The 13,337-nt window shown below is 38.9% G+C and overlaps 1 protein-coding gene across 1 annotated transcript in view; it reads left to right on the forward strand.

The window, feature by feature from the left end:
* Positions 1 to 2,220: 2,220 nt before the first annotated feature.
* LOC149249743 (DNA (cytosine-5)-methyltransferase DRM2-like) overlaps positions 2,221 to 13,337 on the forward strand; it is a 271,981-nt gene continuing 260,864 nt past the window's right edge. The window contains exons 1-7 of the mRNA XM_089458777.1: positions 2,221 to 2,322; positions 2,436 to 2,482; positions 2,675 to 2,771; positions 2,894 to 2,940; positions 3,222 to 3,318; positions 3,442 to 3,488; positions 3,589 to 3,708. Of these exons, the coding sequence (XP_089314903.1) occupies positions 2,277 to 2,322; positions 2,436 to 2,482; positions 2,675 to 2,771; positions 2,894 to 2,940; positions 3,222 to 3,318; positions 3,442 to 3,488; positions 3,589 to 3,708 (501 nt within the window). The 5' untranslated portion in view covers positions 2,221 to 2,276. The remainder of the gene's footprint in view (positions 2,323 to 2,435; positions 2,483 to 2,674; positions 2,772 to 2,893; positions 2,941 to 3,221; positions 3,319 to 3,441; positions 3,489 to 3,588; positions 3,709 to 13,337) is intronic.

Below are 13,337 nucleotides of genomic sequence, written 5' to 3' on the forward strand. Positions count from 1 at the left end.
TAGAAATAATAATAATAAACCATGTAAACATGTATGCGGAAATTTGGTCAGTTTATGGAGAAATATGGTTAAAAATGCTAACAATGGGTGAATAGAGTGATGCGAAAATGGATGGTTTCATCAACAAAATCATAACAAGTTGGAGGCCCATTGCTTAGTGTTTTATTGTTCAACTCAGGAAAATCTGCTTAAGGAAAATATCACATTCAAGAGGGAAAACTTCCCTCTTTCTCTTGGCAAGCCCTCTATTAGTGTCTGCGCACTGCAAACATGATCTACCTCTTTTCTACGCACTAGTATGGACTCGCACTACCTATACAACCTCCTATGCGCAATTATCTCAGCCCCTCGAGAGGTATGCGAATGGCTCGAAGTGATTATGATTGAATCAACCTCCTTTCTCTGCCGCTTTCAAATTGATGTAAAACCCTAGCATTGAGCTGAACCATTCTCTCTCTTGTTGAGATGGACACCAAGATGTCTTGTTCATAATGACCAAGTTCTATGCCCTTTTTCCCTCTTAGAATTCGACTTGGGCCCACCACTACCACGAAGGGCTGAGATTAGATCTCCTTCGACAACTAAGATCGATCTAATTTTTGACTATAGTAAAATTTAAATTTTCCCAAGTAAAAAAAAAAATAGAAAAAGGTAAATTGCGCCTTGGTCCCACTTGTGGGTCCCTTCGCCAAATTTAGTGCAACTACTAAATATGGTAGAACCCTTCCTCCTCTAACTTCATTTAACATCTATTGTTCCATATTAAAGAGTGCAAAATCTTTCATAAAATCTCGTTTCTATATGTTCTGCAAAATTTGTCTTTTAGGAATCCATCAAAGGAACATGGTAAATTCATCCTTTGATCTTAAATCTCCATTTTAAAGAAATTGTTGGGGTTTCTGAGAGAAGATTTTAGGTCCCCCACCATCTTCATACAAGCCCCTCTATGTTTGAACTCACCATTATTGACTCCTTTGCCTAAATGAGAGAAGGAACTAAACTAATTGTGGTGATCATTCTTAATTCCTATTTCTTTTTCTTAATCCATGGTAAGTAGGGGTAGGGTTAGCTTAATTCTGGATTTTATAACAATTTTATGTCTATTTGTTTTTGCCCTATTGGTAGGGATTGCGTTTAATAAATATATAAAGGCGAAATCTAGCATTAATTGCATATTTTCACCCCAAAATTAGGGCTGATGTTTACGTATTTATTGCTGACATATTTATTTTCAGCCACAAAAACTTCATTATTTATCTAACCCTTGCTTGCCTCTTTGCTAGTCTTTGCTCCTTTGTTGATCTGATCGTTGATAGGCTATTTCTCAAGCTGTTATATACCATTGTATGCCCTAAGTCTGCATATCTTAAAAACCTTAACTTATAACAGCTTTTTTCTAAATCATAAAAGGTCTTAGGAAAGTGTACTTGAACTCTTACAACTCTTATCTCAGCCTTTTCAAGGTTTGGTCGATACCTTTCTTTTTAATCATTAGGCCTTATATCACCCTCAAACCCTCTGTTGAATATATTGTTGGTGATTTCTTTACGGAAGCCTCCCTTATGGGGATAACAGATGGAGAGAGGCCATTGAGATGACTGTGGTGGTTGATCTCTTGTTGACATAAGACCTAGGTTGCCTCGTGATGTTTTTTAGGCCTGCTATATTTTGTGGTAACAGGTCCAAAAGCTCCAAGGAACCAGCAGCAAATTTCCATCAATGCGATAAAAATCACAATGGTAGGAAGTTGGAACCTCGTACAATATAAAGTGTAGCAGAAAGTATTTCCAGTAGTTAGCTCTTTCCCTATGAAAGAGAATGTGCACTCGTAGGTCTTCTTACTATTCTTCAATAGGATACTAGCTATAAAAGAGCAACTGAATTTCAATGCAGTATATGATAGAAATAGCTGTTGGTTGAATTTGTTAAATTGAAAGGTTCCACTTTACTTATTTACAAATATATATTTTTATTGAAAATGCTTCTATGCTTTCTTACTTTTTGAAATGAAACATAAGGAATATATTTATCCAAGGTCTGAAACAGGATATTGTGCACTTATGGTACTGGTGACAGAATGGTTTAGGCATATTTAGCTTGGAGTTGGTGAGATCGATCATTCAAGGGATTTTGTTGAATGTGAAGATTAGAAAAAATTGACTAAAATTACAAAAATGAAATTTGAAAACTTCGTTTCTCTACTTATTCTTTTCTCTAATTCTCAGGCAAGCTCTTCAAATTCGCCTTGGAACTCAATAAAAAATCGCTTTATTGAAATGGGATATTCTACTCTTATAGTAGAAAAAGCAATCCAAGAGTGTGGTATGATTACACCTTTTTCATATTCCTGTGAATTGTGACATTAAACATTGATTTGCTCCATGTTCAATTTTATTGCAGTGTAAGTTCTCATATTCTTTCCCTTGTTATTGTAGGCCAAGAGAATGAGAGCGCAATATTAGAATATATATTGAATAATCAAGTTAGTGAGTTCCTTCTTTTCTCTGCTTCCTTTAAATTGTTACAAAAGCATAGTCTCTATGGTGATGTTGGTCGTCCATTAAATTCTGTGGGATTAAGTCCAAAAGTCAATCACTAATGAACTTTGGAAGAAGGTCTACACAAGCAATATTTAGGCAATTGTGGTTACGTATAACATCAATTTTCTTTACAGGGAGGCCTGTCTGATTCTTCATGGTGCTCAGTTAGAACTCACTTTGTGAGCATGGGGTATTCTTCTACTATAGTGGACAAAGCAATTGAGGAATGCAGTATGATTACACCTTCAGCATATTTTTCTGAATCATGACATTATGCTCTGATAGAAATTGATGAATCTTTCAGTTGTCATCTTTGATTGCTTTCATCATTGCATTCTATTTTGTTGTGTTAGGTGCAGAGAATGAAACTGCAATATTAGAGTTTATCTTGAATTATCAGGTAATCTATTTGTTTCTCCTCCATGTCGATTTGCCATATGCTTTTACAAATTAAATAAAAGTTGTCTTGAATTATCAAGTGACTTCCCTGCTGCTTTTGACTGATACAAAGAGCATATGCTCTATGAACTTTGCAATGTTGATCATCTATCAATTTTTTTTGGACAAGGTATTGGAAAATTGGAGTCATGTTCTATCATTAAGTAACGATAGAAATATGGAAACTATGTCTTTCAAAGATTGTAGCAAATACTATCATATAATAAACTACTTTGTTTTCAGGAAACCCCATGTGTTTCATCGTCGTGTTCAATAAAGAGTTACTTTGTGCATATGGGGTATTCTTCTACTATAGTGGACAAAGCAATTGAAGAATGTGGTATGAGTCGAATTTCAGCATATATATGTTAATTATAACATTGTGCTCTAGTTTGTAACACATGAATCTTTTAATTGTAATTTTTGATTTCGCCTGCTAGTGCTTGCTGTTATGTTGTTTTAGGCACAGATAACGAGACTGCGATATTAGAGTCCATCTTGACTTATCAGGTAGTTCATTTATCTGTTCTCTCTACAAATTTCTTAGATGCTGTCACAAAAGAAACAATCTTTCTCTTTCTTTGTTTGCATTACGAGATTTTGTTGGCAGGCATTAGAGGACTTGAGTTCAAATCATCGGGATTTCCTCACTAAGTCATATAGCTCAGACAGCAGGGATATGGTTGAAGATGTCGATGATAGTGCTGCATATGATGGTCAAGTTGATGAGGTATTCCACCCAAATCATATTTTGGATTGAAAAGTTTGAATTACTTTACCTTTATTTTGAGTTTCTCATGTTAAACTTGCTATTCCTTTTTCCAATACACTTGCCCACCCCAATTGCCAGATTCTTCTTGTACTTGAAAACAACACTTTTTTCCCGAGGAAATAATCTCAGCCCACCGCCACACACTTAGGTTAAGAATGGGGGTGCTGCTACCATGCCAGCCTTCATGGAGTTGGCTCCCTTCTTCCCTGGAATTTTTGGATGGATAAGTCTGCTAGCTGCATAGGCAGCTGGTAAGCCCAATGGACTGGATGGATTTGAACTGAAGACCTCTGTGGACTTTGCACAATAACATCTCTACTAATTGAGCAAACCCAAAGGGCTTTTCCTTCAAAGTAATATTTATCAAAACACAGAATGTGACTTCTGCCAGGAAGGCTGTTGCACAGATAGTTATTTGAATTTTAGAGAGCATGTATGGATTTATCCAACTCTAGTTCAGCTGCTGAGCACTATACATTTGAATGGTCCCATTGTTGCTAGTGATTCGAGATTAAATTTTTGGACAGTCTTTTTGGATATCATCTGCAAATTGACCTCCCCACTTTCTACAAGTGAAACTTGGAATAGAGTTAGAAAAACAGAGATGCTGCATATTGAGCTGAAGTAATTCTACGCTCAAATGCTGTGAGATGAATTTCTTGTATTGGAGACAGGCACACACACACATATGTATAGTTTCAGGTTCATGTGTGTGTGTGCATGTACATGTCATGGCTTATCATATTCAAGGTTCATTGATAAGTGTGTATGGCTACATGTCATTTAAATATTTTATAAAATGAAAGTCATCCTTTCTGTTTTTGTCTAGGTTGTTTCCCTAGAAGTTTACCCCAACATTCAAAGACAACCACTGTTTCATAGAATTGGTAAAGTTATCTTGAAAACATGTTTACACACAAATTGTAATTCTATTTAGGGCGTGTTGAAAGTGCCTAAACCAATCTAGCTTTGACAAGCGCCTAAAATAAATAAATTTGTTTAAAAATGGGCAGAGCTAGGAAAGCTGGCCATGTATGTCCCTAAACCAATAGAAGAGATGTAGTGATTAAGCATCTCTAAGATGCAATTCCTAAATTTGTCATATAAAAACCATTTATAGGCCACATTTGTCTTAGAGTTTGTACCTGTAAGTGTTCTCGTCCTGGATGCTCTTGTCAATGCAGCAGGTACCTCTGAAGGTGTCCAAGACCTGAGCAGATGCAGAGAAGGTACAATGGCAGGTTACAGCAGTCTGTACGGAAGCTTTAATGACACCTGAAGTACAGTTGTAGGTACAGGCACAAAGAATAGGTAAGCAGGGGAAGAGGAAATCCATAATGTTGCATCAGAAGTTGGGCAGGTAGGTACATCAATAGTGCAGGTTCAGTTATGTGTGGCAAAGGTACAGGTCATCCAGCCTGTTACCTGTTCAATCTAGTAGGGGTCTTATTGCTGCTCAAACTAGAAGGGGCTTTAGGAGGGGATCCTATAGAGAAACTACTAGGTCAAGTGGAAACAATGGATCAATAGCCCACCATCACATCAGCGAAAGCTCCCTACTTTTTACGAATTTTCACCGATGGGAGGATTCTCGATACGAGAGGAATCACGAGGATAGATAGATCAATGATAGAATTTGGAGTGATTCTTAAAGGCTAAAGCCTATTCACAAGAGAGGCTCAAATAATTCCTAGACCTAAGAATCCCAAAGGAGAAATGGTTTCTATGTAATCCTTGAGGAATTTGAGCCACAAAGTTGCGGGAGCACAAAGAAACCCTAATGGGCCTGTTACCACTCAAACTAGCAGGGGACCTAAGGGGAATCCCTAAAGGGAAAATGCTAGGCCAAGGGCAACAAATGGATTCTTAGCCCACTGTCACCTCAGCTAAAGCTCCCTTCTATTTACGGACTTTCACCGATGGGAGGAGACTTAATATGTATGGAGTCACTAATGAATGATAAGTCAATGGATATGAGTGACCCAGGGCCTTTCCCAGAAGGTTTTGAAGGATGGGGCTTGCTTGCTTTCTAAGCAAGGTACTAAGCTTCTAGGGAAAGGAAGAGGATTTTGGGGGTTAGGTGTATGGGAATAGGGTTTGAAAGGAGTTCCCCACACACGAAAATCTTTGTTAGAATTGGTATCCTGGATGGTTCTTGAAGAATGGTCATTTGAATGAGCGGGACCACACGGGGCCAAGTGGACCTGGTCTAGGGTATGAGGAAGGTATGAAACAATCAATGATATTATTACCCTAGACAAGGTGGGAAGTATCAAAGAAAGTATTTTCACTCAATGATAATGCCTTAACCCTGGGAAGTGCTAGCCTTGGGGATGGCAGGGTAAGTTTTGGTCCCGGGGCTAAGGCTTGGCTTTTCTCCCAACTCCACCGTTAGAATGTCTTCAAATTTGGAGGAGGGCTCGAGAAAAGGCCACCGCAGGAGACCTTAGGAGATCAAAATTTTTCAGTGGCTAACTTGTCGGGAAATTGATGCGCTAGGCACACCAATGTGGCTAGACTTGAGAGAAGGTGAGAGAATAAGTGTTTTGGTGACCACCCTTGGTAGATGAGTGCTTTAATCCTTGGGAGAATGGAGTCTATGTTGATTATGTGTAATATTTCTTGGTTCCTAGTCAAAGAGGCCTCAAAATTACTTAACAAATCCGCTAGGTCAAGTGAAAGAAATCTTGCATCTTTTATACTTCAAATGCACAAGAGGAATGGCTTATCAAGGTTCGATTTTACCCCTAGGAGATTTTGTGCACACTACATTGCCCATACATGGAGAGAACGTTATAATAGAGACAATTCCGCAATATTAAGCAACAATTTGCATGCAGCAATTAGCCCTTAAAACAACGAAAATCCAATCCAACATATATGACAAAAGTAACAAGAATAACATCAAAATTTCGTACGTACATGCAGTAGAATATCAAACCATTCATAAATGACAATAGAGAAGCTCCAAGAGAATATAGACCAATAACCATACATCAAAATTCATCCATAAATGCTCCAATTCATCCTTTAGAAAAAAGTGCGAAATTCTCTAAAGAAGAGAGAGATCTAATCCAAAGTGATGATGAGAAAATGAGCTCATCTCACTTGTATCTATACACAACTTAGGAGTTCGAATTAGCCTCCTTGGCCTACATAAGCCCCAAAGATAAAATAATGTTCTAATAATACAACTTTTGGTGACAAGCCCACGAAACTAGCTCATAAATGAAAAAGTAAGCCTGTCAAGAGGTCAAATAATAATCTATGTTGTAGAGCCCTCTAAGAGGCCTAATGAGGTCCATGGGTGCCATCATGAAGAATAGGACCTTCAAAAGCAGTGGACAAGGGGTTGACCCCTTGTAATAACACGTGTGCTCCAAATGACATCTGGGGCACACAAGTGCCGTCATGTGTCTCCAAACAAATCGAAGATTCTTGTAGGTCGCCCTCTGGGGCTAGAATGATGGTGTAGGTGATGCCACATCATTGTGGAAGTCCTGGATCATCTGCCAAGTGTATGGTGTAGATCTGGGGCCAACTGGGCATGATGGATCAAATACATCCTCCTCTTCCAATAAGTGAACCACGAGCAATCTCTGAATGGTTGTGGGGATCCATGGAGTGCAATCTGTTGCTGTGGAGGCCCATGGCTCTCAATGCTCACCCTACATGTGCCAATGTAGCTCTCTGGAGGATTAGGACCCCATAGGGAGACCAAACCCCAAATGTAAACCATTTGCAATCTTGCATAAGATCCAATGCATCCCTAGCCTTCCAGTACAAAAAGTCATTAGAGAAATAGAGTAAATGAGCTTACTTAGTCATGGACCATAGGTGGCGACTTGATAATGGCTTGCCCTTCCATAATGGGCTTTGGGATGTGCCAGTGTCTCCTAAACTTGAAATGGGACCTGGGTTAACCAAGCACCCTATTAAATGGTTTCGACCTCTAAAGGGGATAATGTAGTCAAGGTACATCTGTCAAAAGGTGGTGACCTGTGACAGATAGGTGGATGAAGTAGGGGATGAGAAGGGGTAACCTTGGGTCACATGCTGGGGTACAAGGGTAGCTAATGAGAGGGAAGCCCACACTTGGGTTTATAATGTGTAGGAGGGAGAAATCGTGCTACATGAGGTGCCCCTCCCTTGATTTTTCCACCCTTCTTTATATGCCTTTTGCCTTTTCATGATTTTCTTCGATTAATTGCTTGGGGCTCAAGGGGCTAGAGCATGATGTGTAAGATATAGCAGTGGAATCCCCTTTTTTAAGGTGGGGCGGTTCATCGCCCACCAGGGGTTGGGACAATCATGGGTTCCTATATGATGAAAAAGGCTCATAGAACCTGTAGGAACGAGGGTGATGGCCATGATGATGGAGTAGAGCTCATGTATTGGCTTTTTCCCACGTGCTAAATATTTTTGTCCCCGCCATCTTTTGAATTTCGTGGTACTTTTCCTGTTGAGTGTGGCCATATATGCTTTTAACTTTCTTTTCAGCTGCATCAACCTTCGGGCTTCATTCCAGGCCATGACCCAAGGTGTGAGTAAGAGGAAGGGGCGAGCTAACCCTATGTGGACCCAAGTGAGAAATATGATGAATGGGGCAATAATGAATGGAAAGAGGGTAATATAAGCAGATAAGGGGCAAGACCACGCAACCAAAATCAAAGTTTCCCGTGAAATACCATCCCTGGAACCAAATGGTCAATAAAAGAGATCCCACAGGACTAGAGTCCGAGGTTAGTTCCTAAAAGGGGTCTAGGGGACAGAAGACATGGGCCTCCACAACAGTATACAACACTCCATGTATCCCCAGGGATGTTCATAGGTTTCTCGAGATTCAGCTATTGGACGAGGAAGATGCACCTTGGTTCACCTTTGCCCAACTAGCCCCACAGTTGTACCATGCACTTGGCAGATGACCTAGGACTTGTATGTTGATGTGGCATCACTTACACCATCATCTAAACCCTTATAGATGGTCTACAGGAATCTTTGACTTACTTGGAGACCCATGAGGTCACTTGTGTGCCTTCACACCCATTGGGAGCACTATAGGTTTATTATGTGGAGAACAAGGGGCTAGCCCATTGTCCATTACTTTTGGGAGTCTATTCATCATTATGGCACTTATGGACTTCATCAGGCTTCTTAGAGGGCCCAACGACATGTATTACTGATCATTCGACCTCTTGAGAGGCTTGTTATTTTGTTTATGAGCCATTTTGTTGGGCTTGTCACCAAAGTTAGTTATTTGCACTTTATTTTTATTTTAGGGGCTAATGTAGGCTCAAGTAGCTAAATCGAACTCATTAAGAGTGTATAAATACAAATTATGAGAGTTCATTTCTCATCATCACTTGGTTTGGACTTGTATCTCTCTTGAGATTTTCGCTATTACTTCTTGGTGGATGAAATTTTGGAGCACGGATGAATTTTGATGTTTGGATTATCTCTTTTTTTCTTGGAGCTTCTTGATTAGCAATTTGTTGATGGTTGGATATATTCTCTTACATGTAAGTACAAAATTTAATGCTATTCTACATGCATTGATGATGGGATTTTCTCTATACTAAGACTAATTGCTGCATGTTTTTACTGTGAAATTGTGGAACTATGTTTCTATATAGCATCTCTCTATGTATGGACCATGTATGTTGAACGAATTTTCCTAGGGATAATTCTATGGTTGAATTTATCTTGATAGACATCTCATCTTGCAAAATGAAGTATAAAAGCTTTTAAGGTCACTCTCCTTTGTCGTAATGATAAGCAAAGTTGATCTTGAAGCTTCCTTGACCTAGAAACGAAGTCCATTCTCATATTCTTCTTGACTCCAGTCTCCCCAAAGGATTAGGCACTAGTCTACCATAAGGTGATTACTTAAAAGAGCCATTTTTCTTCACCTTTCCTTCTTTATTCTAGGTCAAGCCACATTAGGGATCCTAGGGCATCACTTTCCCAACAAACTGCACATATAAAAACTCCAATCTCTTGGCCTCTACTACGCTGGTGTGTCTCCTAAGCCTCCTTCAACTTTGAAGAAATTATGATAGTGGGGTTGTGAGATATCCCAAGCCCTAACCTTGAGATTGGTTTTTGCCCTAAGTTTCCCCAGGCTAGTTCCCTATAGGGATCATTTTCCACCTTTAAGTGAAAATCATTTCTTTGATCCCCTTCTCCTCCTTGTCTAGGTCAAGTTCATCATTGGTTGCTAAACTCCCTACTCTTGACCTAGCCTAGGTCCACTTGGTCCTGTGTGGTCCCATACCTCATCAAAATTAATTCTTTAAAAACCACTTGGGAAACCAAGTTTCGTTGGGATTTTAGGGATTGGGAAGCTCCTTTACAATTCACACTACTTATACCGAGCTCTCAAATCCTCATCCCCTTTTCCTATAAATCTTGGTACCTTTCTTAAGAAGCAACCAAGTCCCATTTTGAGCCTCCCCTAGGAAAGGGTCTTCGAGATCACTTCACATCCATCTTAGTTGATATATCCTTCATAAGTGATTCTCCATATATCAGGTCTCCTCCCATCAGGAAAGTCTGCAAAGAGTAGGAAGTTTTAGCTGTGGTGACAGTGGGGTTTAGCTTCATTGTTTTTGTTGACCTAGAAAATGCCCCTCTAGGACCCCATGCTAGTTTGAGCAGTAAGATGGCCTAAGCAACAATCGGGTTACAAAGGATATTTATACTTCTTTATATTGAAAATGATGACTTATCAAGGAAATCATGAACATTCATGTACCTCTAGGACAATAATTCACCATACTTCAAATGATCATATCAAAAATCTCTTACAAAGACAAGGCCAACAACTTCACATAAGATAAAGGGCAGCTACACTAGCTTCGTGAACAAAAATATTCCATAGACAATTTTATGAGACAAATTTACAAATAATCATGAAAAGGTGTTCATAAATATAGCGAAATTATTCCAATCATCAAGATGCAAAGAAATCGAAGCCCCAAGACAAGAAATTAAGTTTTTCCAAACATCGAAATGCATTAGATCTCCAATTCATCCAAAAAAAAGGCTAGGCGGAATTCTCCAGAAGAGATAGTCCAATCCAAAAATGCGATGAGAGAAATGAATGAGCCTCTCATCAATTTATACAATCCATAAGGGGGTTCAAATAGCCTAAATAGCCTAATAATGACCCAAATAATAAAATAATACGCAATATTAACATGATTTTGTGACAAGCCCAGCAAGATAGCTCAATAATACAAAGATAAAGCCTCTCAAGAGGGCAAAATAATAAATACAATGAGTCGTTGGGCGATTGAGGAGGCCAAGTGGAGTCCAAAGTGTGCAAATGTGAGAGAATAGGTTCCAAACATAGTGATCAAAGGGGGGGGGGGGGCTTGATATCCAAGCAAACCCAATGTGGTGTACCCAAATGGTGTGGGGGCACAATGACATCCTCATGGGTCTGCAAGTGGATCAATAATGCGTGTATACCATCTGTAAGGGCTAGAATGATGACATAATTCCTCCCTTTGTCTCCTATGGTGAGACCCATCCTTGTGTGGGCCCTGGAACACATGCCAAGTGTGTGGTGCAAGTGTGATGCCGACTGGGCAAGGTGGTTCAGGTGCATCATCTCCATCCAAAAGGTGGAACACGAGCAATCAATGAATGGCGTTGAGGGATCCATGAAGTGGCAATCTTCTCTCTGCTAAGGTGGAGGCCCATGGCTCTCAACACTCACCCTACAAGTGCCAATAAGACCCTCTAGAAGGCTTGGACCCTATATAGGGAGACCAAACCCCAAATGGAGATCCACCTACAATCGTGTATAAGATCCAATGCATCCCCTTGCCTTCCAATACAAAATGACATTATAGTAATCAAGTAAAAGAGCTTACAAATCATGGAATCAAATGGACACTTCATGGTGGCATGCCCTTCCATAGCGGGCTTTAACATGTACAGGTGTGTCCAAGCTCAATAAGGGGGTTTGTTGTCGCGCAGATTGGCACGACAACGCTCGGACCGGGGGCTGTCACTCTGATCCCCGATCCCTCCGTTTGAGCCTGTCTCCCGCGGCTAAGGGGGGTAGACCCTGTGAGATGATGTGAAGACCAACTGCCAAACAGTTGGGTGGGAGACACGATACACGATATGATAAGCACTAGATGGATTTAGAGATTTAATAGACCAGTGCCTTGAGAGATTGTTATTAAAATGATTACTTGTTGAATGATATAAAAAGATGGACCATGAACAGCAATCATCTATCATCAGCTAAAACACAATGCTCTCAGAATGACAAAAACGATATCCAGCAGCTAAAAATTCGAAAAGATGAATACTTTAAACCACCACGAATCATAAACCATTAACCAGATATCAATTTCGCATCTCGACTTGAAAATTCAGCATGAAAGATGTAACATGAAAACAACTGAATCTGGCAAAAATAAATTTTTCACGAAATTTTTATATTTTTTCGAATTTTTTTAAATCTTTTTTTTTATTTTATTTTATTTATTTTATTTTATTTTTCAATGATTTTTTAATTAAAACATTAAACTAAAAATCTAAAAGAAAATTAAAAAAAAAACTATATTAAAATCTAATCTAAGTCAAAACTAAAAAGCATTAACAATATTTAATCGTAAATGAAAAAGCTAATTTTTAAACTACAACGTAACTAATAAAAGAAATAAATCTAAATTCTAACTTTGAATAAAAATGGACTTTTTATTGTTATATCATACATTAAAACAAAATCAAAAATTTATAAAACAAATCTAACAAATTACAATCTAAATAAAACAAATAAAAAAAAAAAAACTAAATCGATGCTAACCTAAACGCATGAAACCATAACCTAAATCCAAATCAAAATAAGCCAAATTGAATTCCGATTTCTTTACGATTAAAACGCTGAACGCTTAAAACTTGGCACGAAAATGACATCGAAACCCTGAGATGCGAGCTGACTTACCGACGCTGAAAAATAAAAACGCAAGCATACCTGGAGATGATGATACGCAGGTACTTGAAGCAATTACCTTGCCCGGCTGTGGATATCCTGCGTTTTCCAGTTCTTGATGGCGGGGTGAGCAGGGCACAGGCAGCGAAAGGATAAGACGGCCATAAACCAACAAGAAATAAAATTTATTCTAAATGCAATTTAATCTCAATGGAGCTAATCTATCATGATAATATCATATGATGTTAGTTCTAATGTGAAAAATAAGCATGCAATGCATCCTATTCTAAGATGCATATTACATCGTACAAGTACTAAGTGTAATAACAGAGGCAGTGCAACCAGGACATCACCAGATCAATATCAAAATACTTTTCCCAGTGATTACTTATGCAACAAATACAAAAGAAAGGATAGGAACAATCATCTAGAGAGTCACCAGGGCGGGAGGTGGGACAATAGAATTCCTACACATGGAGGATCACGGGAGAAGAGGGGACAAAGGGATGTAAGCTACTCCACGAGATCCTGTCTTCTAACCAAAATATAGAGATGTCAACAATCAGGGTCATAAATGTTTGATGGTTAGCAACTTCAGGCATATCATCTCCATCATGGTCCTTATCATTTATGT

Source organism: Pinus tabuliformis, chromosome 7 (genome assembly GCF_031772625.1).
Source record: "Pinus tabuliformis cultivar Carrire ecotype Pingquan chromosome 7, CPIR1, whole genome shotgun sequence".
NCBI lineage: Eukaryota > Viridiplantae > Streptophyta > Pinopsida > Pinales > Pinaceae > Pinus > Pinus tabuliformis.